General features: G+C 41.3%; 1 protein-coding gene across 1 annotated transcript; it reads right to left on the bottom strand.

Moving 5' to 3' along the window:
• Positions 1-15,648: 15,648 nt before the first annotated feature.
• On the bottom strand, positions 15,649-19,596 carry Tlr7 (toll like receptor 7). The gene has a single exon (XM_051141373.1). It carries the CDS (start codon positions 19,587-19,589, stop codon positions 16,449-16,451), a length of 3,141 nt encoding a protein of 1,046 aa, XP_050997330.1. The 5' UTR covers positions 19,590-19,596; the 3' UTR covers positions 15,649-16,448.
• Between the last annotated feature and the right edge of the window lie 6,575 nt (positions 19,597-26,171).

Raw genomic sequence — 26,171 nt, 5'->3', positions numbered from 1 at the left:
ATCTGAAACTGAGCATGCTCAGGAAGGTGCTTGCTCCAAAGTGCTTTCCTATATGAGTATGCATATGCTCCCTGAGTAAGATCCTGGTGCTTCCATTCTCAAGGAATGATACCAATATTCTCCTCCCCTTTCTCTGGTCATTTATCTTCTGGTTACGCTTTTTGACTTTGCGCTCACCAAGAAGAGACCCCATTGAGATAGTAACAATTTCAAATATACTTGCATTTGTTCATAGGCATTCATTGTCTAAATAAAAGTACCATATCTAATAAGTATCTTTGAGATTTTGATAAAATAATTTTACAAATTACATCTAGCCAGCATCTCAAAAAATAGGAATGCCATCTGAGTTCTGATTTCAGAGTTTGTAGATCACACATTTTCCTTTTTACAGAACCAAGATGTTTAACCATATGTGTGTCTTTTAAATTTGAGAAGAATAGCATATTTAAGACACTTGCATGTTGTGTAAGGTCAACCTCGTCTCCCCTTCCAGCTAATCAGATTTTAAAATTACCTAGTAGTCAAGTTTCCCAACATCTAATGTGTTTTGGAGTCATCTGGGAACTTTGGGCTTTTCTTTAGGGCCAGGTTGCAACTTGGTAGGTTTGGGACTCTGTTTCTAAATTCTGATGTTGCTCTCTGGGAACTATATTAAATCCAAAAGAAGTAACACCTGGTCTCAGTTCCCACAGCTCCTCTTCATTCTCCAGCTGGACCTTGACTGCCTCTTCCCCCCACCCCTGGTTCCATGCTCTGTGAATAGAGATTATACTGGGTCACGAGTAACCTCCATTCCTCTAGATAAAACAAACGAACACGTCACGGTTCATATCTTCATTGGCAACATTTATCAGCACGCACCCCCTTGTTCTCATAGCTGCTGTTCTCCAGGGATGCCTCCATCCTCCAGTCCCTTCTTTTTATCTTCTTTTCCGGGCTCATCTGCAAACCATGGAAGATGAGAATGTCCCAAAGCTCGTGTCTCATTCTTTTTCTCCTTTTGTTCCCTATCTGTTGTCTACCCAGTCATTGGCAGATCTCAGAGGAAGTTGTGTTGGTAATCCCTAGGGGACATTTGGAATTGTCTGGGAACATTTTGAGTTGTTACAATTTGATGATAGACGGATATGGCTAGATATCACAGAATGCACAAAATGTTCTTATCCCATATCAACAATGCATTCTTCTGCCAACAGTGTGGAGACAGAAATTCTACCATAAAGGGGTATAGACCTGCTTCCTAGGACCTAGAGAGCTCTAGATACTGTGTGCCCCACCTCTCTCTCTCTCTCTCTCTCTCTCTCTCTGTGTGTGTGTGTGTGTGTGTGTGTGTGTGTGTGTGTGTAAACTGAAGGACTACCTGAGATGTCATCCGAAATAATTTGCTCTTTTTGGAGACAGGTTCTCTGAGTGCCTGGAGCTTAGTGATTTGCCCAGACTGGCTGGCCAGAAAGCTCCAGAGATCCTCCTTTCTCCAGCTCCTCTCCTCTCCGTTACCTTCCTAGGATGAAATGAGCATTCCACTCTGCCTGGCTTTCTTGAAACGCAGGTTCTGGGAATCAGATCCTGTTTCTCACAGTTGTGAAACAAGTTCTTTACCAATTGAACCCTCTTCGCAGCTCTACACACTGCATCTCTAACAAGCCTCCAGCAAATGCCGATGTTTCCGCTTTAAGGACCACAATTTGAACAGCAAGGCCCTATGCCAAACACCCAGATAGCACCACCATTGTCACAAGAGACCCCAACAGCCTCCCTCTAGCTCACCTCCTTTTCTTGGGCTTCATAAACCACCAAAATTGACTGAATCACTGTCTCCAATTTGGCTATTTGAGGGCTCCTAAATTTAATATTGCTAAAACACATCATTATCTTCCCCTAAATCATTTATTATCCCTGCCAAATAGAGTTCTCCTTATTCATTCAAGTAGCTTTATTTGGGGCAGCCTTCCTCTCATACTCCCTAGTCTCACTCAATTCTTTGAGTCATTACTTCAGAATTATATATTATTGCCAAAACCTCTTCCTTTATTTTTCTTTATGGTACTACTCAGATGAACACGTTCCAAATAATCACAAGTAGCACCTTGCTTGGCCCATGATAGCCATACAGTAAATATAGATTTGCTGACTGGCTGAAAGAATGAGTATAGTTGATGGCCTCTATTATAGCTGTGTAATGCAGAATACGAGTGTCTTAGCTACATTCTATACCATCTCACAAATTCCTGTAGTAAATTATAGAATCCAACCAACAATAATGAATCTTAGGAATTATAACTATAACTTCCGAGATCAGATGAAAGCTGGATGTGGTGGTGCACTCCTTTAGTCCTAGCACGTGGGAGGCAGAGTACAGGCAGATCTCCATGAGTATGAGGCCGGCCTGGTCTACAAAATGAGTCCAGGGCAGCCACGATTACATAGGAAAACCCTGTCTCAAAAAACCCGAAGAAAAAGGAAAAGAAAAGAAATGATAACTTTATCCTCCTGAAGGTAGATGCATACTGAAGAGAAGCTCATAGGTTTGGTCTCTGCTTGAAAGGGAAGGATCTTTCTCAGCTCATGAATTCAAGAATCACATCATGTTTTCCAGAATTTATTTAATTAGTGCAACAACTTGGCTGGGAATTTATTGTTCATGTAGTACTGATTCAGAATAGTAATTCAGAGGGAGCGTTCTCTTCATTTGAACATCAATCCCCCAAATGAGGATGCTTGGGTCCCTGATTCCCCAACTCCCCTGTCCTGTGCTTCTCACAGGTGCTGCTGGAGTGACTTGCTCAATGGATGACCATAGGTAAATGGCCTTTTCACCTTTCCCTACAGTTTCCTGGCTTTACCTCTGTCCTGAGGCAGCCTGCCTAGAAGGAGAGTGCTTTGTCTCTGCTTCTGCTGCCCTAGGTAAGCCCTGGGACCAGGAACCTTCACTCAGGATGAAATGCCTGCATTTCTCCTTCTCCACGCATTGTTGAGTGGGTCATCTCAGTTGAGTGGGGAGATTGGAGATTTGCAGGATGATATTTCCAAGTGGTCTTTCAAATTGAAAGAATATTAGCTTCTTCCTCCCCCCCCCCCCTTTTTTTTCCGGGTCAAGGCAAAACTTCACTCTTGATCAACAGGGTGGGTTCAGAAAAGTGAACACACAGAAACAGGAAGTGCAGTTTGGCTTTATTCTAACTCGTGGAGTAGCTGTGTCTTTTCCTCATTGGCTGGGGCTGACCTCATTGTCTTATTTGATAGGCTAGTCTGAAAATAATTGATGCACATGTGCAGAAAATGAAGGAGGAAGAAGAAAGGGGTCACTGCTCTAAGGTGGGGAAAGGCTCACTGTTCCAGGCCACCAAAATCCTGGGATGCAAACAGGGTGCCTTTGTGTAAACAAAGGTTTTATTGGCTGCTGGTGATGGGAGTGATTAACTTTTTCATTAAAGTCTTACAAGGGGAGGAGATAAAACGGTTTGAATACCTTGTCCTAAAGACAAGTTTTATAGTATTTGATAGAAAGGACTCATATTTAATTTCTTATAAATCCTTCCTCTTAGTTTTAAGTATTCTCAAACTCATTAAGAAGTCAGGCCTTTCGGGGTTTTGTTATCGTTATTGTTGTTGTTGTTTTTGTCCTAGCTTGAAGTAAGAAATTGCAATGGGAAGAACATGTCTCCTTAGTAATAGTTGATTCCATAAACCTGAGCCAGGATCCTACTAAAAAGAATTAATTATTCTATTTTGTTGCCATGGTTCCGAGGGATGGTTCCTTGGCCAGGAGATGGCCTGGTCCCATTGGCCTGGTCTCTGCACCAGGCTAGAGAGTCTCTTCTCTTGACCAAGAAGGGTTTTCAAAGAATACTGACTCTTTACCTATTCATGTAGAGAGAAGTGTAAGTAAGCAGATGCCCCAAACTCCAACAACACTGAAAACCTCAGACTTGGTAAGTACAAATTCTGACGTCCCAAATAAGCTTCATTGAGATTAAACTTGGCACAAGCTTGGAGGTAAAGACCGCCCCTCGCATTCTTGGAAGAAATCACTTCCTATTTTTATGTATGCAAACTGTGGCGTCCATTAACATTACGTTTTAGATAAAGTTGTAAGAGAAAAGGCTACATCTAGAAGAAGAAATATATATATACAAAGAAGACCACTTATATTCAGAAACAGAGTAAATATCAGGATATACAGGAGAATAGGATAGTCATTTCTCATTTTTTCCATTTTATTAACTCATTTACTTATTCACTTTACATCCAGATTGCAGCTTCTTCCTCTCTTTCCAGTCTCTCCCTTTCACCTCTCTTCCTTTCCCCCATTCCCCCACTCTCTTTTTCCTCATAGAAGGGGAAGCCTCCCATAGATATCAACCCATCTTGGCATATCAAGTTGAGGCAGAGCTACGCACATCTTCTCCTATTGAGGTTAGACAAGGCAGCCCAGTTAGAAGCAAGGGATCCAAAGGCAGGCAACAGAGTCAGAGACAGCCCCGTCTCCTGCTGTTAGGGGACCCACATGAGAACCAAGCTGCACATCTGTTACATATGTGCAGGGTCCCTAGGTCTGACTTGTGCATGCTTTTTGGTTGGGGGTACAGTTTCTATGAGCCCCTATGGGCCCAGGTTAGTTGATTCTGTAGGTTTTCTTGTGGTGTCTTTGACCTTTTTGGCTCCCTCAATCCTTCATCCCTCTCTTCCACAAGGTTTCCAGAGCTCCACTTATTGTTTGGCTGTGGGTTTCTGTATCTGTTTCCATCAGATAGTTATGCTAGGCTCTTGTCTGTAAGCATAGCAGAGTATCATTAATAGTGTCAGGGGTTGGCTCTCTCTCATGGGGTGGGTCTCAAGTTGGGTCAGTCATTGTTTGCCCGTTCCCTCAATCTCTGCTCCATGTTTACCCATGTGATTCTTATAGGAAGGACAAATTTAGGGTCAAAGTTTTTGTGGGTGGGTTGCTGTCCCCATCCCTCCTTTGGGCAACTTGTCTGGCTGTAGGATGTGGCCATTTCAGGTTCCATATCCCCTGTGGCTAAGAATCTTAGCTAGGGTCACCCTCAAAGATTCTAAGTAACAAGGAGGGCCCACGGGAGGATGCTTAAATCTCTTAGAAAAGTGAGATGGAGAATGAGATGGAGATGAGTGATTGAATGGAGATGGAGAGCTGGAACTTGATTGGTTGTGGGGAGGGGGATAGGAGGGATAAAGTTCAGGGAAGAATAAGGGGGAGAGAACTGGGAAAGAAAACTGAAATCAGTGTGTAGGGGCAGCTCTGGGATGAGCCAGAAACCTAGGATGGGGAAACTCCCAGGAATCTGTAAGGGTGACCCTAACATTAGGCATTCTTTTTTTTTTTTCTTTTCCTTTTATCTTTTATTTTTTTTTATTAATTTATTCTTGTTACATCTCAATGTTTATCCCATCTTTTGTATCCTCCCATTCCCCCCCCCCCATTTTCCCATTATTCCCCTCCCCTATGACTGTTCCTGAGGGGGATTACGTCCCCCTATATATTCTCATAGGGTATCAAATCTCTTCTTGGCTACTTGCTGTCCTTCCTCTGAGTGCCACCAGGTCTCCCCCTCCAGGGGACATGGTCAAATGTGAGGCACCAGAGTACGTGAGAAAGTCGTATCACACTCTCCACTCAACTGTGGAGAATATTCTGACCATTGGCTAGATCTGGGAAGGGGTTTAAAGTTTACCTCCTGTATTGTCCTTGGCTGGTGCTTAGTTTGAGCGGACCCCTGGGCCCAAATCTGCCTATCATATTGTTCTACTTGTAGATTTCTAGGACCCTCTGGATCCTTTTATTTTGCTGTTCTCCCATGCGTCTCTCATTTAGAGTCCCAATAGGATGCCTTCCCCTCTGTCCCAGTTTCCTGGTAAGTGAAGGCTTTTGTGGGACATTAGGCATTCTTTTTTTTTTTTTTTTCTTTATTTTTTTTTTACATTAGGCATTCTTAAGAGTAAGGAATCATCAAAGTGTTTTAAGCAAACCAACATTTGGCATTACTTCACACTTGTGTATCTTCCTCTTTCTTCCCCTTTTTCTTCTTCTCTCTGCCTCCCAAGCTTATTTTTGTGGCGTGACAGGAATCAAGAGAACTAGAGAGATCTCGGAACTTGGAATAAGAAAAAGGGACTTTCCTCAGATAAGTTTTCAGCAGAAAATAGTTGGCATTCTTACTATAGAGGAAAGACTATGGAAACTGAAAAAATATATTTAAGAATCCTATTGAGACTTTAGGCAAGAGTAGCATGGAAGAATGGGGAAATAGTAGGACCCACAGGGTCCTGGAAACCTACAAGAAGAATTTTATGACAGGCTGATCTGGGTCCTGGGGTCCTCCTCAAACTAAGGCACCAGTCAAGGAGAATATAGGCAGTAAGCTTCGAACCCCTACCAAGACCTAACCGACGAACATGATATTCTCCACCGTTGAGTGGAGAGTGAGATCTGACTCTCACACAAACTCTGACGCCCCTTTTCTGACCACGTCCCCTGGGTGGGGAGGCCTGGCAGCACTCAGAGGAAGGATAGTAAGTTACTAAGAAGAGACTCGATATTCTAAGAGCATATATAGGGGGAGGAGGTCTCCCTCAATCACAGACATAGGGGAGGGGAGAAGGGGGGAAGTGGGAGGGAGGGAAGAATGGGAGGAAACGGGAAGGGTTAACAATCGAGATGTAATATGAATAAATTAATAAAATTTAAAAAAAAAGAAAAGTTACAGAGATAACCTTTGGGTATCTGAAATATTTCTAGAAAATTTGATGGAATTTAGTCCACAAATAAAAAGTAACACTGACCAAACCATACTTAAGAATATGTGTTGGGAGCCAGGAAGTGGTGGCATACACCTTTAATCCCAAAGCATAGGAAGTAGAGGCCGGCAAATCTCTATGAGCTTGAGGCCAGCCTGTTCTACAGAGTCAGTTCCAGGATAGATAATGCTACAAAGAGAAACACTGTCTTGGAGTAAAAGTTGGAGGAGGAGAAGGAGGAGGAGGAGAGGAAGAAGAAGAAGAAGAAGAAGAAGAAGAAGAAGAAGAAGAAGAAGAAGAAGAAGAAGAAGAAGAAGAAGAAGAAAAAGAAGAAGTCATTTTCAGCCAAGTATGGTGGCATACACCTTTAAACCAGCACTTGGAAGGCAGAGGAAGGTAGATCTCTGAGTTCAAGACCAGCCAGGGTTACACAGCGAGACTTTGTCTTAAAAATAAAACAACAAAAAGTATATATTGAATAAGAGCTAGGTAATTGTTGTCTTTTAAATTTAGAATTTAAGGACTGGAGAGATTGTTCAGCAATTAAAAATAACTTTTGTTCTTGCAGAGGACCAGAGTTTGATTCTTTAACTCCAGTCCCAGGGGATCACATATCCTCTTCTGGGGGTGCTGTGCTCATGCAGTACACAGGCATACCTACAGCAAAACACCCATACACATAAAATAAAACCAAAATCTCCAAATATAAATTTAGAATTTATATAATGCATCAATATACTACTGTATAGTATTTTATATATAGTAGAGATTATTAGTAAACCTCTTTCCAAGTACTGTTTGCTAAAAGTAAATCACAATTCAAAATCACTTTTGAGAAATATAGAATTTACCTCTTGAGATGATTAATTTGAACATAAACCCAAAGCAATAGGATAAATTAATGGTTAATACTTAACAAAGTATTTGGTAGATAATGAAACCCTGCGCTGAATAGTTTTCATAAATTATCTCATTTTGTTTTGCAAGTAACATAAATACAAGATGGGTTGGCATTTTCATTATTTATAACACATAAACAGTATACATATACACGCAAGCATACATGGGAAAATATAGATATACATGTACAGCATGTGCGCGCGCACGCGTGTGTGTGTGTGTGTGTGTCTGTGTGTGTGAGCAAGTGTGCATGGCATTGTCTTTGACTCAGTTACCTTTGTGGAAAGTTGGCATGGAACATCCAAGCATCATCCCATTCAGCCAAACAAGGGGAAAAGATGACTAATTCTCAAACTATGAAGTCAAAGCAAGTTTCAAAGGCACCGTTAAGTAGACTGTTGACCGTGCAGTGGTAGGAGAGGAAGGTATTGTCTATATTGTTCAGACAGATGAGAGTTACAAAGTGGGTGAATAAGTGATGTGTGTCTTATTACTACTCTAATAGGGGACACAGTCTATGAAAACAGGAGAATGTATTGCAGTGAAAGAAGCATGCTCAGATATTTACCTCAGGGTCACTCATCTATATAGGTGTACTCAAAAGGTCATGTATAACTAGCCCCATATTGGGGCAATAAGGAGAAAAACAACAGACATAATGGTTGCATGGTTCATATCAATTGCCAACTTGAAAGCATTTGGCATCACTTAGGAGCCTTGTTTCTAAGCATGTCCATGAAGGAATTTATAGATTGGGTTAACTGAAGAGGAACACATCCTAAATGTGGGCACCACATGGGGTTTGCTTTCTGATTACAGATGCCCTATGAGCACCTGCCTTCAAGCCCCTATTTCCAGGACTTCTTCACCACAGTCGATGGTTCTCTGGCTCTGCTGTCCAAAATAAACCCTTACTTTTTTTCTATATCAGGTGTTTTGTCACAGCAATTAAAAAAAGGGGGGGGGGACCAATTCAGTGGTGGAAGCAGATTTGATACTCTCTGGTCCCATTTTGTTTTGCCCTTCTACCAGCAAACAATGCTTAATACACATCTGACACATTGCTGCATGAATACACTGGGTATGTAAAAATAATCACAATAATTGTTTTTCAAGAGATGATTTTATGTGCTTTTATATGATATTTTTTCCCTTTTTGGAGACCCAGCTAAGGAGCGGACATCTGCATCCAGCAGGGATCACACACTCCACTAGATGGCACTCTCTGTCATAATACGGCAATGCCGTTGGCATCTAGGTGTTAGAGGAAGATGGTAGGAAAATTATAGGAAACCTATCTAGTCATCTGCCCCTCCTACCTACCACCCCCAACCCCCGCTGCAGTTTAAGTAGCAGTTGACCTGCCTTTCCAGGTCTATTAACTTAAATTTTTCTCAGTGTTCTTGTTCAAATTGTCTTCATATCTTAACCCCGAGCAGAGCTGCCATTTCCATATGTAAAGTATATCTCCACCCCCAAATAGTTCCTGGCGGGGAGCCCTATTTGTGGATTTAAGTACAGTTTTAGTCCCTGGTAGTGAGATAAGAGCATCAAGGGATTTTGTACACCTTGGGGGCTCAGGCTTTATTTGCAAAAGTGATCCTTATATGAACAGCCACCGGCACCCCTGAGGAAGATGTGTTTCCCAAGCATCCCTGCGCGTTAGCGTCTTCAGTGTTTGTGTTAGTTGCTGAAGTGCACATTCCTGGGCCCTACAGACCAGAATTTCTGGTCTGGTCTGGCCCAGATAGTTGCCCTTCTCAAACATTCTGTCATGATCTGCCAATGAGAAAAATTTGTTAAAACAGTAAGTACCTTGTGGGTTATGTTATCCAGGAATTACAGCCATGATGCCCCAATCTAAAGGCAACTATATTGTGGTAAATGCAGGCCTAAGAATAAGACACAGGAGCTTTATTGTGTCTTGTTTAATTAGTATCCCGGGAAACTGTCTTAGTTGCTGTTCTATTACTGTGAAGAGACACAAAGACCAAGGGAATTTAGAAAAGAAAGTATTTAATTGAGGGCTTTCAGAGGAGTTATTCCATGACCATCATGGTGAGGAGTATAGCAACAGGCAGGCAGGCATGGCACAGGAGCAATAGCTGATTAGAACATTGGAGGCAGAGGTAAGACATTGGGACTGGTGTGGACTTAAAAATCTCAAAGCCCATCCCTAGTGACATACTTCCTCCAACAAAGCCACACCTCCTAGTACTTCCCAAACACTCTACCAAGCGGAAACCAAACATTCAAATATATAAACCTTTTGGGTTGGGGAGGGCTGGATTCTCATTTAAACCACCACAGTACCTAAGCCCTCTATGGTGGGTCTCCATCTGAACCCTGACAAAGGATGCTGTTTGCTATGACTGCAGGAGAGCAACCAAGACCAAATTAGTCACAGAGCTCAGGGAATATCCATACCAGAGTGAACCTCCGTAGCTGTCAATACCTCCCCCCTTTTTTTTTCATGAGATGTCAACTCTTATAGTTTGCTATTACATATATCTCTGGAGTGTTCATTCCACTGCATTCTTTGCCTCTGATACTGATATCATGAGCTTATGTTTGGCTGACAGAAAGCAAGAGAGTGTTCTTGTTATGCATCCCTGCCTAGCCTCTGCTTTGGGAGTTGCATCCAGCTGGAATAACATTTAAAGTTATTTTTCTGTCTGTGGAAGCAACTGCCTGCTTCCTGCTGCCAGCTGCTAGGTTTGAGGGATGACTTCCACAAAGCCACTAGGGCTTCCTCTTTCCCCAAAGATCCTACCAGATGATTTCTGGAGAGTATTCAATTTGAGACACTATGACTCAAACCTTTTCAGCCATTTTAAGTCTGTGAGCTTTTCCAAAAGCTTAAATTACTATAAATCATCAAGAAGGGTCAGGGACAAGCATGCAAAGAAATACAGTCACTGAAATGTCATAAAAATGTGTTAGAAATGAATTAGTATCTGAAATTCAGGTAAACTTTAAGGCAGACCGTCTGGGTTTATCAAGTTTCTTAACTCTATGGTTGACAGGACAGCTCATTCTCCACGGTTGTGGGGGGAATGGGGACTGACTCTGACAAAAATTCTGGTGTCGCCAATTTGATCACTTGCCCATGGTAGTGAGGCCCAGTGGCACACAGAGGAAGGGGAAGCAGGCTATCCTGATGAGACCTGATAGGCTGTGGTCACATGGTGGAGGAGGAGGTTTCCTTCTGTCAGAAGTCTAGGGGAGGGGAATAGGGAAGAAGAGGGAAGGAGGGTGGGAATGGGAAGATACAAGTGAGGGGATAATCATCAGGATATAATCTGAATGAATTATAATAAATTCAAATAAAAATAAAAAAGAAGAAAAAATCTGCATTTGAATGTGGCAAAGCATCCCGCCAGTGTTAACCTCTGGAAGATGTCACTAAGCCAATTATAAGCAAGCACTCTCACTAAAGCAGGTAGGTATGTGAAATAGGTTTTATTCCCCACAGTCTACACATAGATACTTGGCAAATGAAGAGACCACCTACAACCCTGGCTGCTACTTCTCTTCCTCAGGAATTCATAGAGACTTGCTATGGCTTTCTAGGACCAAAAGGAAACTGAAGGGAAGGGGGAGATGAAGGAAGAACCGAGGGAAAAATGAAACCTATCATTTCAGGAAAGGATGAAGTTGTCCCAAGTGAATGTGTGTTCTTGACATGTGCATGGCCATGTCAAGGACCCCAATGCTTGAGAGCCATGGGAATGGCAAAGCCTTTTCCAGGTGGAATTATGCTGGTGGTATGTGCAAAAAGTATCAAGTAAAGCTTCCTCTTCCTAGATGACTGCAGCTTGAGATGGTCCCCTCCCTACAGAAGCCCCCTACTGGCATTAGCTAAGGAACTGCCTCTTCCTTTGTGCTGTATATAATAAATGCCCTCAGTTTTCCTGCTGCTGCTGTCTCCATCAGGATGTACAGCCCACAGAATCCCAGCTTTTCTCTGTGTGTGTATGTATTTGTTATTTCTTCATTCCCTGTTAATCCCAAAGCCAGGTAGGTCACGGTAGAAATTAGGGCCTGAAACTGTCCTGCTCTAATTTTAGTCTTACTAGAACCCTGGGCTCCTATGGTCACCAAGGATCCCCATACTATTTTATTATGACTTTGGGACTTTTTCTTCTTTCAACCTTCTCCCTTCTCTGTGGTGTTTGGTTTCATGTTATTTTCATTACATTAACTCTTTGGTTGTTTCCTTCTTACAATGATGGCAATTTGACCTATAGTTTGTGTAAGTTCCCAGCATTCATTAGGGTCAAGGGTTCAACTTTCCCACAGACGCAATTGGCACTGTATCCCATAACTATTAATAATATCCTGACAATTTAAGGGATGAGTTTCACAGACTCACTAACTATAGAAGAGGTAAGGGGGAAACAACTTTGGCTTCATTGCAATTGTTAAAGTGGGGCCACGAATTATAGTCACCAGCTTCTCTCATTCACTCTGATTAGGTGAAAAGAAAAAAGAAGTTTATTGTTTTTCAACATTTTATATCATTTAGAAGAGAAGGTGCTATGTAAACTTCCAAGGGAAGGAAACAACAAATAATCATACTCAGCTATGGTGCTATGAACCACAGCATTGACAGGCATGGCAGAATTACTCTAAGGATGCAATGGTGACATTCATATCCTTGTGGTAAACTTGTTCTCTAATTGGGCCTATGGCCCACTCAACATGAGGGCAATCAAGCCTGGTACCAGAAACTTAGCCAACTACGCACAACTAGTGCTGTCATAGATCTTAGAAGAGAGTCTACTACTAAATCAGCACAATTACTAACTGTGGTGTAAACAGGTATCTTTATACCCACAGATGAGTGTAGCTCTCACCCGTCCTTAAGAAGACATCCCTTTGCAACAGTCAAGAGACCGTTACAGAACACTACAACTGGTCAAAATGCAGAGAACCAGTAATTGTGGGGTGCTGGCACTAATTGATATACCTGTAACACTCTTCTAGCACCTATGGCTCCGGGAACATCCTGGAAGAGGAGGCAGAAGTACCGTAAAAAAGTTAGAAGACTAAGTGATATGCTTGGATATTTTGTTTCCTACAAATGACAAGGAACCTCCACCCCATGATACCTCAAGAGTGTGGCTGCCTAAAGAAGACCTGAACAGAGTTCAACACTGAGAGACATGTTAATATGAAGTGTGAAAATGTCACGAGGCTCCACACTTAGACAAGGATCTACAGACAACTAAGGTATCCTGAGAGTGAGAGAAATAGTTCTTTCTCTGGAATGAGACACACACACACACACCAAGTGGTCAACTCTGAAATATGAAATCATATATGCACAAGTAATATTAAATGGGCTGAACAGGTTCTCTCTCTCTGTCTCTCTCTCTCTCTCTCTCTCTCTCTCTCTCTCTCTCTCTCTCTCTCTCTCTCTCTCTCTCTCTCTTTCTATGTGTGTGTGTGTCTGTGTATAAAACAATACTAATCAAAGAAAAAGAGGCTAGAGGGAGCAAGGAGGAGGGATACGTGGGAGGGATTAGAGCATTGGTGCTTAATCTTTTTAATGCGCCGACCCTTTAATACAGCTCCTCACATTGTGGTGACCCTTCAAACATAAAATTATTTCATTGCTATTTCATAACTGTAACTTTGTTACTGTTGAGAATCGTGATGTAATTATCTGATATGTAGGACATATTATAGGCCACCCCTAAAGGGGTCACGGCCACAGATTGAGAAAAGCTGGATAGGCGGGGGAGGGGGGCAGAAGCGGGGAGCAGAGAGGAAGAAAAAGGAAAATAATGTAATTATATTTTAATTTTTGAAAAGAAATTGTTTTGTCTTATTTTATGTGTATGGGCACTTTGTTAGGATATATGTCTGTGTTCCACATTGGTGCAGTACCAGTGAGGCCAGAAGAGAGCATCAGATCCCTTGGAACTGTATGTAATTAAGTATGGCTATGCATCACCTTGCACGTCCTAGGTTTCTCTGGAAGAGAAATCAGTGTTTTCAATAATCCTTAGGCTTCTCTCAGGTTTTAAAAAGCTTTTTTAAAAGTTGGGGAACAGATGTTACTCCAAAGAAGTGTGTGTCGTCATTATCCTCCATCATGGCTTCTTTGGAAATGATTCAAGTTGCTCATGTTCTCAGATCACTGAATTTCTTTGTGTGCTCCATATTCATTGACTACCTTTAGGGGATCTAAAAGGGTGCAGATAGTTAGAGTTGCAAGTATATAGGCACAGGAAGCTGCTCCCAAAGAACCCGAGTCAGGAACAGCGTGCTGCATCACATTCATCTTTTCTCTCCTCTACAAACTGAATGTGTTCACTTTGTCTTTTTTTTTAAAGATTCATTTATTTCTTATGTATGTGGTGCTCTGCCTGCATGTGCCCTTGCAGGCCAGAAGAGAGCATCAGATCACTTTATAGATGGTTGTGAGCCACCATGTGGTTGCTGGGGATTGAATTCAGGACTTTTAGGAGAGCAGCTAGCGCTCTTAACCTCTGAGCCATCTCTCCAGCCCCCACTTTGTCTTTTTCTCAGCCATTATCATGTGCTCTGCCCAGTGCCCCATGGCTGAGGTCATACAAATGTTCAAATTTTGTCAAGGTACAATATCTCATTTCAAAAGATATACCCTGATCAAGGCGAAGGTTGCAAAAAGCTAGAAGCCAAATCCAGATGATGGAGTGAGATGTATAAAGACTCTTCAAGTTCTTCCTGGGACAGAGTGATCAGATAAGCAGAGAAACTCTTCATTCAGAGTTTTCTATGGAACCAGGGAGTAAATTTCTAGTAGTCTGAGGTGGCAGCTAGATTAAAGCTAGAGACAGCTCCTGTCTTATTGACCTCCTCCACCGGGAGCTCTCAGACCATTAAAAGAGTGACTTGTCATGACAATAAAGGCGTGCAACCATCAACGTCTGTCAGTGCGTTCTGAGTTGTTTCCTCATATTAAACCGCTGACTGGAGTTAACTTCATGTGGAAATACACTGGTTCCCGAGGTGTGGTGTTTTTAGTTTCCCTTCCTCTTAATGCACTTCAGAAGATACTTATGTTGTCTCACGGTGATTTATAAAAATAGCTTAAACATTATGAACTTATGTGTGTTAGTAGAAGGAAATACATAATGGCCAAGAGCTGATGGTGGTGACATTGTGTTTTCATTGGAGAAGAGCATCATTTATTCAACATGACAAGGCTCAGAGAAATTGTGAAATAGGTGGTTCTAGAAACTTTAATTACTTCTCTGCTTTTCGAGAGGTTAGTTTGGAAATTTCCAAACCTTCTTACTTGTGTTATTTGGAAACAATTTCTATACTATTTCTTCCTAGCTATATTTGCAGTACAACTTTTGGTATTTTTACACATGGGAAGAATACAATACTTCAGATTTTGAAGCCTTTACACATTATTTTCTAAATGGCAAGTTGGTCATATTTCAAACTTTGAACTCTTGTGAGTTTATACTCAGTTTATCTCAATAATGTCTGGGTTCTTTATGTTATCTTTGAATATGAAAGCTGACATTAGAATTGATTATTTCAGGTGGGAGGGATGGCTCAGTGAGTAAAACACTTGCTTTGCAAGAGTTTGGCTCCTAGAACCTATATAAAAATGTCAGCCTTGGTGGCAGGCACTTGAAATTCTGAGGAGGCAGGTACAGGCCTATCCTCAGGGCTTGTTAGCCAGACAGTCCAGCTTACTTGTTGCGTCCCAGATCAATAGGAGACTTTTTCCTTAAAGAAAGTGGATATCATTGCTGAGGAAGACACATGAGAATGTTTTCTGGTACACACACACACACACACACACACACACACACACACACACACACACACATAAACATACACACACACACACACCAAAAACACTGAGGGTATCCCAATGTTACTGTGTCTTTCCTTGTCCATTCAAAACTGAAATAAAGTTATACAACTGACATTCATCTAATTTGTTATCCATGATAACCCTACATTCATATTCTTTCAATCCCCCATTGGGTTTATCATGGAAATCATCTAATATTGATGCACGTGGTTACAGATACCTAAAAATATTGTCACTCATTCACAAACTAACAAAGTTATTTTAAAGATTATTTTACTTTGGAAGCAGTATTTTTCCATGTTCATAACATATATCAGCAGGTAAATTATGATCAAATGCTCAGAACATCATTTTGCTTGAGGAGATAGTATGTTCATTTATGAGTTGACCATGTCCATGGATGGAAAAAAATGTTTCTCTGTTTCCTCAAAGAACCCATCAATGAACCTCAGGGAAATGAGAAAGAGGTACTGCAGCAGCTACCAGTAACTGCTTTTATTGTCTACCACAGTGTCAATACTACACGACAGTGACACAATTTGCTGAGACATTCTCTGGGCTTTTATTTCATTGATTGATGGTACTGTTTAGTATCAGTCAGACAGCACTTGAATAATTTTCACCCTTTTACTAAAAATGCTAGTACCTTTTAAGGGTAGATGTGTGGTCTTCTCCATTGTATGCAGATAAATCAGAGCCTTATGTTTCCTCCTAGAAACCTTCTTCAAATAATATTTTACAGATGAGCTAGGGGAGATACTTAAATGTGGATGGCTATGTGAAGAAAGAAGTTATAGTCTATCAGTCTCTCCTTCCTAGTTTCTTCGACATACATTGATGAGTTCCCACTAATCTGAGCAATGACAGCTGTCAAGACATTTTCAGACTTTCTTTTACTAAAACGTTTATGAAAAACTCGGGAACCCAGGAATGTCCTAGGTGGTGACATTCTGCTAGAGAGCTAGGCTGTTTCCTTGAACATCTGACTATAAGCCACATGATTGTCTGTGGCCAGGGCATTTTTCAGACACTGCCAGAAGTATGGGTGAGCCTGTGGATTTGCAGGCCACTCAAGGACAGAACTCCTGCACAGCCTCTTCCGGAGCTGAAGAAACTTAGACTTTTGTAGAGGCTTCTCCAAGAATATCAAGATAATCACATCCACTTTTTCATCCATGAGCCTCTGATGGGACAGATAAAATGCCACCTTAAAGCTCTCAGTCTTCGCATAGTTCTGTGTCATCACAAACACTGTCTTTTTGCTGAGTTGTATGCTCTTGGAAAGGTTTTCTAGAACTGGCTGGCCTGGTAGCCAGTCTCTTTCCTCTAGACACAAATTAAAGTGTTTCTCTCTTGGATCTTCCAGTTTCACCACCAGCTCCTGCAAAACCCATTCTGTCACGGCTGAATTTTCAGTGTCATACACAATAAATGCATCATAGCAAGACTCCACGGATTGTAGGTGTTGATACCCCTTTATCTTGGCTTTCCAGAAATAGTAAATGTACCACATATCCCAGAAAAAGAGGTGACTTGTTGTCATAACCACCATCAGAAAGAGGACTGAAGATATGGAAACTGAGAACAGAATCAGGTTTGTGAGATCTAACTCACATGTATATAGATCTAGGGATACAACACTCTGACCTTTGTGTGCTCCTGGCCCCACACAAGTCACTTCAGTGGCCAAGTAAGGTATAGTCACATCTGTATGATTAACCCACCAGACAAACCACACAGCATCGCAGTTGCACAGAAAGCGATTGTGATGTAAAAGCAACATCTGCAGGTTGTTGAGGACATTTTCTGGGAAGCTAGTCTTCTGAATGACCTGGATCTTATTTGAACTGAGGTCTAGATAGCGCAGCTGCATAGCATCTTCTAGAAAATACTTTGTCAGATGCCTGATTTGATTGTGCTTAAGAATCAGTTTCATGAGACTTTTGGAACAGTTGGCCAATCTTTCAGGGACAACCGGCAGCTTGTTGTGGCTGAGGTCTAAATTTTTCAAGTGCTTCAGTAACTGGAGTTTGTCCCAAGCAAAAGATCCAAGCCCATTTTCGGCCAAGGAGAGAGTCTTTAGATTTGGTGGCATACCTTCAAAAAACCCACGAGGCAAGGAAGTCAGGGAATTTCTGGAGATATCTAACTCATCTAAGTTGAACAGATTCTTGAAGAAGTCCAAGTATCTGTTATCACCATCTCTCCATAGAACATCTAAATGATTGCCTCGAAATTCCAGAATTCTAAGAGAGCCACTTTCCATGGTTCTGCTGGCTGAGGTAGAGATGTCATTGTCATTCATCATGAGTTTCTTCAGATGATGTAATTTCTTGGTAAAGTTTAGCATGTGAGTAATTCCTTCTGCTTGAAAATAGTGGCTGTTACTACTTAAATCCAGAACTTCCAGTTTGTGGAGCTCTTCAAAGGCCGTTGAGTAGAGCAAATCAAGCCGGTTGTTGGAGAAATCTAAGTACCGCAGCTCTCTTAATGGCTGGAGTTCACTGCCATTAAGAGTTTGGCCAATGGTGTTTCCTGACAAGTTGAGGCATTTGAGGAATGAAAGATGCTGAAAATCAGAGGGCTTGATAAAAAATATATTGTTTCTACTTAGGTCTAAGGTCTGCCCATATATGTTGCAGTCTGCATTCAAAGGCAAGAAAGTAGACAGCTCTTTGGTTTTGAACCTGCAGCTCCGTGCATATTCATCATACCGGAAATAATGTAAGGTCTCAAGGACCTGGGGACCATGCCGGTCTACAGAAGTTCTGGCATTAGGACAGAAGCCAACTTCCCTTGACTCTTCGGAAGGGGATATCTTATTCATCGAAAGGTCTATGAGTTTAAGGTTTTTAAACTGTTTGAATATGTTGAGGTCGGCGATTTTTATGAAGTTAGTGCCAAGGTCAAGAACCTCAAGATTGGGAAGCTCGTGCAATACAGAAAGGCTGGAGTTTTTCAGCTCTTTAAAGACATATCCTTTGATATGCAAAACTTTCAAGTGTTTCAGTGAAGAGAGTGAAGGTGGCAAAGTGATAGATGTATGGTAGACCTGTAGCTCATAATTGAAAGACAGATCCAACTGGACAAGGTTGGGGAGAAGGTTCAAAAATCTGGCCTCCTCAATTTGTCCAGCCAAGTAGTTTTGGGACAGGTCTAGTTCCTGGAGGTTTCTCATGTTTTTAAACCATCTTTCGGGCACGTGCTGAAGAGAATTACTATGTAGACGTAAAACTTTTAATCCTGTTAAGGAATCGAAAGCATAGTCATGAATCTGTAAGGGGGAATTATTTTCACATGGTATACACAGATATGGAACGTTATAACAGCGAGGGCAATTTCCACTTAGTTCAAGAATTTGCAGTTGGTTGAGGTTATTAAAATCATGTTCTTGAATTTTCTTAATGATATTGTTATGAAGATAGAGTTCTATTAAATTAGATGGCAAAATGGTGGGGACAGCTGTGACATTGTTATCTTTCAGAGAGAGAACCTTTAAATTTCTCATAACTGAGAAAGCATCATTTTCAATTGAATAGGAAACATTGCAAGGATTTCGATAATAACAGTTTTGCCCCAGGTAGAGTGCTTCAATGTTGACCAGTTTTGTTAGATTCTCCTTTGTGAGAGAGAAGATATTGTTGGCCTCAAGGCTCAGAAGCTGTAAGTTGGATGGGAGATCCTGAGGTATCTCTAGAAGTTGATTTCCATCCAGGTAAAGGGATTTTAAGTCGGAGAGTCCACTAAAGCTTCCAGGTCTAATCTGTAGCCTTTTGGTACACACATTCGCTTTGGACCCCAGTAGAATAGGTACACAGTTGCATCTTAAGTCAATCTCTTCCAGATGGCTCAGCCTACGGAAGGAGTCTGGAGAGATGCTTGGTATGTGGTTGATAGTAAGAGTGAGGTTGGTGGTGTTAGAGGGAATGCCCTCAGGGATTTCTGTCAAATGCTTGTCTGTACAGTCCACAATCACATGAGTCTTTGGGGTATCTAGAGTGACATCACAAGGTAGAGTTTTAGGAAACCATCTATCCCCAAGGACTCTAGAAGCTAAGATCATAATTAAAAAGATAAAAACTTGTCTGTTCAGCATCCACATTGGAGATACCTGAAAATAAAAGACAGAACAAATTATTGTTATAAAATATACCTAGGAACAATTCAAAAGTTCCATTTACTTCTCTTTTTGGCATATGTTGAAAAAAAAAAACAACATAGGTCTTTTTTGTTACAGTATAATCAACACCTCTGGTCCTGTGACTGTACTTAACAACCATTGAAGTTTTCAATAAATTGCTTTTATGTTTTGTTTGTAGCATCTTAGTTTTCTAACAAAATAACTTAACTTTTTACATTTATTTATTTATCTTGTGTAAGTATTAATGTATATGTTTTTGGATTTTCAAATACTGTGATGTAATTGTGGAGGTTAGAGGACAACTTGTGAGAGTCTGTTTTCTTCACTTCACCCTGTGGATCCTGCAGATCAAACTCAGGTCATCAGGTTTGTTGGCAAGTACCTTTACTGACTTAGTGGCTGTTTTATTGGTGTGATGAAACACCAGGTCCAAATCAGCTTATAGAAGGAAGCATTTGGTCTGGTTCTTGTTTATAGTTTCAGAGGGCTAGTTCATTATCATCAGGACAGGAAATATGGTAGCAGACAGGTAGCAAGAACAGGAGCTGAGAGCTCACATGTTATCTGCAAATTGCAGGCCACGAAGGAGTGAAACTATGCCCGGCATGGACTTTTGAAACCTCAAAGCCCACTCCCGGTGACACACCTCTTTCAACAAGACCACACCACCTCCAACAAAACCACACCTTCTAATCCTTCCCAGAAGTCCCACTAACTAGAAACCAAGTATTCACACATGAGCCATCTCGCTTAAAAACAGTTTTTAAGATGTAGAAGAAACATTGCCTATTTGTTGTTGTTACATAGAGTACTATAACAAAGAGGCACCAAACTATGAAATTTGGGGGGTAAGGAATGCTAAAAATATAAACACTTGAGATGAACAACTCATTAAGACTTCAGTATAATTAATGTTTTCTTTCTAAGCCTTCCTTGGAACACATGCAAAAAGTCTTCCCCGATCGTCAAGCCCCATTATATTCTAAAATACAAAAGATCCATTCTCTCTCTGTTACAAATGAAGGCACAGCTCAGCAATAGTAACTGGTTTTCCAAATGGCATTGGATTATTAAACATCTGTGCCTGACATTCTGTAATCTGGATCTCCCCTTGGATTTCTTTTGGAACTCATTGCAGAAATCACCTCTAATGATTTGTCATGCTTTCCCCGCTAACTGGGTTTTGATAGGTTTTAGGGTCTGAGACACCTAGTTACAGGGAGAGACTCAGAGTCAGATCGACCTTCAGGCATAAGCTTTCTTAGAGCTGATGAAGCATCAGGGTTTGAAAGAAAGCTTTATCCTACTTGGGGTGAGTGAAGTCTGTTCTTTGAAGACTCTTGACAAGAGAGTAGGGAGAGAGGAAGGTGTTGTGTCATTGGGAAATGGGTTCCAAGGTTGACAGACATCATCATATTAGATTAGAGACACCCTTTTGTTTCTTCTGAAAAAAAGCCGGTGTTTCTGAGGAGGATGTTTGAAAAGTCTCAAGGATATTCTTAGATAAAAAGCTTCCAGAAGAACAATGGGTCTAGTTAGTGTTGGTGTATCCAGTGGCCACTTTTCCTGCTTTGGTATCTGGAAGAGCTCATCTCCAGGAAGCTGAGGAGAAGAGAACTGTGTAGCTGGGTATGGCCTGTTATCTTTCTATCAAAGAGACTGTACCCAGAGGGTGTGGGTTCTAATAGGTTTCTATTATATAATGTTGGAAAGATATGAGTAGCATAGTCGAGGCACTGCTTGGGTGAGCCACACAACTGGCATAATGGGATTTTAATAGGACTGAGGAGACAATAGTTAATTATTGTGCTAAAACTAAACTAAGAACCTCTCAAGGAAAATGGGATATATAGCCAGGCAATGCTGAGGACAATATCTGTAAGTATCCAAGTTAAGCATAGGAGATTTTCCAGTGATAAGTGAGAGGCACTGAAGAACTCTCTCTGTTGTTTATCCACTGGCACCAAGTCAAAGTGGGTTACAACAGGGGTTTGCTCTAATGTTTCTGTTAGTAGTGTACTCCAGAACCCTCTTTCAGTTTCCCTGGTACTTGTGCATGGGATGATGATGCAGCCTGTTTTTTCTATGGCAGGCTTCTAGTTCAACTACTGATTTTGTCCTGCCATTGACTGAGTCTGACAATCTATTATTAGTGTTTTTTAATAAACCAAATGTTTACATCCCTTAATTCCTTTAGTAGGGGGAGCAAGCCACAAAATTTTCTCCAGCTTTCTCTTCCTTAATACAGGATCAGTGGCTGTAAGCCTATGGTTCCTGATCTCTTTGAGGGGCATTGCATATCAGGCATTTACATTAAAATTTGTAACAGTAGCAAAATTACAGTCACAAAGTAACAACAAAATAATTGTATGGTGCCGGTCATCACAACATGAAGAATTGTATTAAAGGGTTGCAGCATTAAGAAGGTTGAGGACCACTGCATAAGATTGCTCTTAAAGATCTCATAGGGCTTTTTGTTGTGGTAGTGATAGCATTTCTGTTTGGTTGGTCCATTTTGGTTTCTACTGATCTTTACATAGCTAAAGTTTATGCAAAATTATCTTTTCCCATTCTCTTTTAGTGTCCTCGATTGTTGTCCCCATATTAAAAACCATTCATTGGAAGGCTGGGTATGAGGAACCGAGTTCAGGAGAAAAGCTGAACCTTGGAGCTCACTGGCCAGCCAATCAGTCTTGCCAGTAAGTGAGTTCTGCATTTAGTAAGAGGCGTTCTCTCAATAAATAACTAGAGAGTGTTAGAGGAAGACAATGTTGACCTCTGGCCTTGACATGAACAGGTACACATGTGCACCTGTTCATGGACAATTGTACACACGCACACGCACACACACACACACACACACACACACACACACACACAGTGAATCTGGAGGAGCTTTATTCATTGTCTCTTTCAACATCCTTTTAGGGTTTTTAAAAAATAGTTTTATTTTACATGTTTGGGTGTTTTGCCTGCATATGTGCCTATAACACCATGTTATATGCAGAAACTAGAGAGACAGACAATTGTGAACTGCCATATAGGTGCTGGGAATTGAATCTACGTCCTCTGGAAGAACAGCCAGTGTTCTTAACCACTAACACATCTGTCAGCCCATGGTTTCCCATTTCTGCTGATACAAACAGTATCAGCTGTGACTATTCCAAAACTTTGTCCCTAGGATCGCATTTTTTTAACCCACATTATCTAATACGCTTTCTAACTTTCAATCATTATCCCACTACAGAATGATTTAAATGGTGCTCTTTTCTATAATATGAATGTATGAATGTCAGCTTTTTATTCTGAAGCCAAATCTTGCCTGAATGGATTAATATTTTTGAATCTCTCTCTCTCTTTCTCTGTCTCTGTCTCTCTCTCTCTTTCTCTCTCTCTCTCTGTCTCTCTCGTATGTGTATGTGTGTGCATACACATACGTGCATAACAAAAATAATCAAAGAAAAAATGGTTATCAACTTGAGAGTCGGGGAGCACAGGAGGGCTTGAGGGAGGGTAGCTAGGAGAGGCTGGGGGAGGAAGTAGTATAGATGTATTTCAGCTAAATACATTTTGAAAAAGAGAAATCAAGATTCGAAGGAAGCTAAATCATAGACAAACAAAGTCAGACTTTAACTAGTGGAGAGCTGGCTCTGAAACACCTCAACAAAAGTCTCTCATTTGTTACATCTTGATTTGTTAGCATTTTCAATTTCTTTTAAAATATTTATTTGTTTTTATTGTATGTGTGTTTACTCCAAGTGCAGCCCATGTGTGCAGTATCCATAGAAATCAGGAGATGCTATTGGATCTCTGGAAGTGGAGTTACTGACAGTTATAAGCTGCTCTGTGGGTGTTGTGACCTGAACCCTGAACCTCTGACAGAGCTAGAAATTAATACATTGTTATGCTAAGCCTGTTAACTGAATTCTCTTTGTACACATGAAAACCTAATTTTAAACTATAGGATTTAGAAATAGGTTGCCAACCAGGAGAAAGCTTTAACTGTGTGATGCGGATGTTGTCAGGCTACAGGCAAGAAAGACTCAGATTTTGGAGGCTGAAAAGCTGGTGGTTTGCTTTATGCTGTCATGCATGGACACTGGATAGATAGACTAGCCACCTGTGCTGTGCTGAAAGGAAGACTATGTGCAGACCAAGTTTACTCATAGGGGAATGGCTCAGCAGTGTTCACAATGACAGCATGTGTCAGACACTTCTCACTGTGGTTTAGCAGTCTCGTGAGAGAAATGAACTAAGACAGAAGTCGGCCAGTCTTCAACAGGGCTGGAAAGAAATACAGCTTTTTACAGAGAGATTTTGGTTTGTCTGCAGCCCAGAGTGCAAAAGTTGATTAAGACTTTGTGTAATCTGGAGCAGAGTGAAGTTGAAAAAGGCAACTACTTTACCACAAACAAAAGCAGACATAATAGGTAGAGAAAGCAGCGCCTTAGAGGAAATGGAGGTCTGCCCACATGCATTGTTCTCAAGTGCTTTCCATTAAGCGTTTCCTGGCAGATAATGAGAGCCGGTTCAGGGCAGAAATCTGATTAAGAATTTTGTCTTGCCATTGATGCACACAGCCTCAGGATGGATGGTCCATTTAAGAGAGGAACTCAGAACACAGAAAGAAGACAGAACACTGAGTCCTTAGGCTGCAAACGGTCTGGAACTGCTCTAATGTGATAGCCGCGTGTCACTTTGTGGCTATTTCATTTTAACTTGATTAAAATTCAGTTTCACGGTCACACTAATTGTAATGGAAGTGCCCCGTAACCCTACCAGGCTTGTTACTACTGTACTCAAGGACACAGATGCGAGATATCGTCACCATTGCAGAAGGTTCTATGAGACACTGATCTAGACCAGGAGTGGGCAATTTTTTCATAAAAGCAAATATTTTTGTGACTTCTGAGCCAGCCTAGGATATAGAGTGAGACAAATGCAAGAGAAAAACTTGACAACATTTTTGTCATGTGGATACTTAAATAACCACTTAGCACATAACATAAGAATTACAATTCCAAATATTAGACACACCAAGATGGGAAAGATGTTTTCTTCAAGGCTGCCATATACAAATAGCCAAAACACTAAGAATGTAGCATTTATACAATTCCTGATTGTGTGATGGTTGTTCTTGTTATAGGGAGTTTATTGTATATATGTGTAATAATATAAATGTATATATAAAAATTTAAAAAATGTTTAGTTAATTAAAAAAAAGAATTACAAGACTCAGTGGTAACAAAAATAGGTGGTGGAACAGGTTGAACCTACGGGTCATAATTTGCAGATCCTCAGACCAGATCTAGTTAAAGTCTTCAGTTTATATGGCATTCACTCTAAGAACATTCATTTCAAGTTCACGAAGGATAAAAAGAAATTCAGAACCTAGCATAACTGTCCTCTGAGAGGATCCACCCAATAGTGGATTGAAATAGATGTTGAGACCCACAACCAGACATTAGGCAGAGCTTGGGGAGCCTTGTGGAAGACTTGGGTGTGGGGGAGGATAGAAGGCTCTGCAGGTGATGAGAACTCCACAAGAAGACCAACAGAGTCAACTAATCTACACCTATAGGGGCTTCCAGAGACTGAAACACCAACCAAAGAGCATGCATGGACTGGTTCTAGGCCCAGGACATATACGTAATGGATGGGCAGCTTGGTCTTCATGTAGGTTCCCAAGGAAGTTGAGTGGGGGCTGTCTCTGACAAGGACTCTGCTGTCTGCTTTTAGATCACTTTTCCCTAGCTGGGCTGCCTTGTCTGGCCTCAGTGGAAGAAGATATGCTTAGTCCTGATGCAACTTGATGTGCTGGGGTGGGTTTGTACGGGGCCGGTGGAGGCCGAGGGGCTGCCCCCCCTCTTCTGAGGAGAAGGAGAGTGGGGAAAGGGGGAAGAGGGTGGGAATGTGGGACCGGGTGGAGAGGAGGGAGGGGGCTGCAATTGGGATGTAAAACGAATAAATAAATAAATTTAATAATTCAAAAGAAACTGTGCCTCTGGCAAAATTTGTAAATATATTCAAGTCACTGAATCCAAAATGATGTACACATCTCACTTCCAAAGGGTGTATTCATTTCCAAGCAAGAAAGTGAAAAGCAGATGTGCTGTATGGTGTAAAGGTGGGACCCAGGTTACCAAGACCCAATTTTGCTTGGTATACTATTCCTCTCTCTCTCTCCATATTGGCAGGGAGCAAACACCTTTAAGCTCCCAGACTGTGCTTTGTCTTTAGATAAATTGTAGGTCATTGTTACAATGACAGCTGGCCACATAGTCCAAGGGAAAGATTTGTTAAGGAAATCAAAGCTTTAAACTTTCTCAAAAATCCCACAGAAGCCCCACATTCCATTATCATAACCAGTAAGGCTCTTGCCCTGAATATCAGATTTTTTGGATGTGGAGGTGGTAACCCAGTGTGTTCCATTGGGGTTGCTTACAGGAGCATGGCTGAGGGGTTATTGACAAGAGCATAAGCAAGTCACCAGTCTCCACACCACTGAGGAAAATGTCTGTTGTTCCCCCAGCAACTGCTAAC

The sequence above is a fragment of the Acomys russatus genome, chromosome X (genome assembly GCF_903995435.1).
Source record: "Acomys russatus chromosome X, mAcoRus1.1, whole genome shotgun sequence".
Classification (NCBI taxonomy): Eukaryota; Metazoa; Chordata; class Mammalia; order Rodentia; family Muridae; genus Acomys; species Acomys russatus.
The sequence above is the reverse complement of the archived record's forward strand: the minus strand, read 5'-3'. Positions and strand labels throughout refer to the sequence as shown.

Bases quoted from the DNA above. Each gene is read 5' to 3' on its own strand.
- Tlr7 (XM_051141373.1), bottom strand. From the start codon at position 19,589: ATGTGGATGCTGAACAGACAAGTTTTTATCTTTTTAATTATGATCTTA.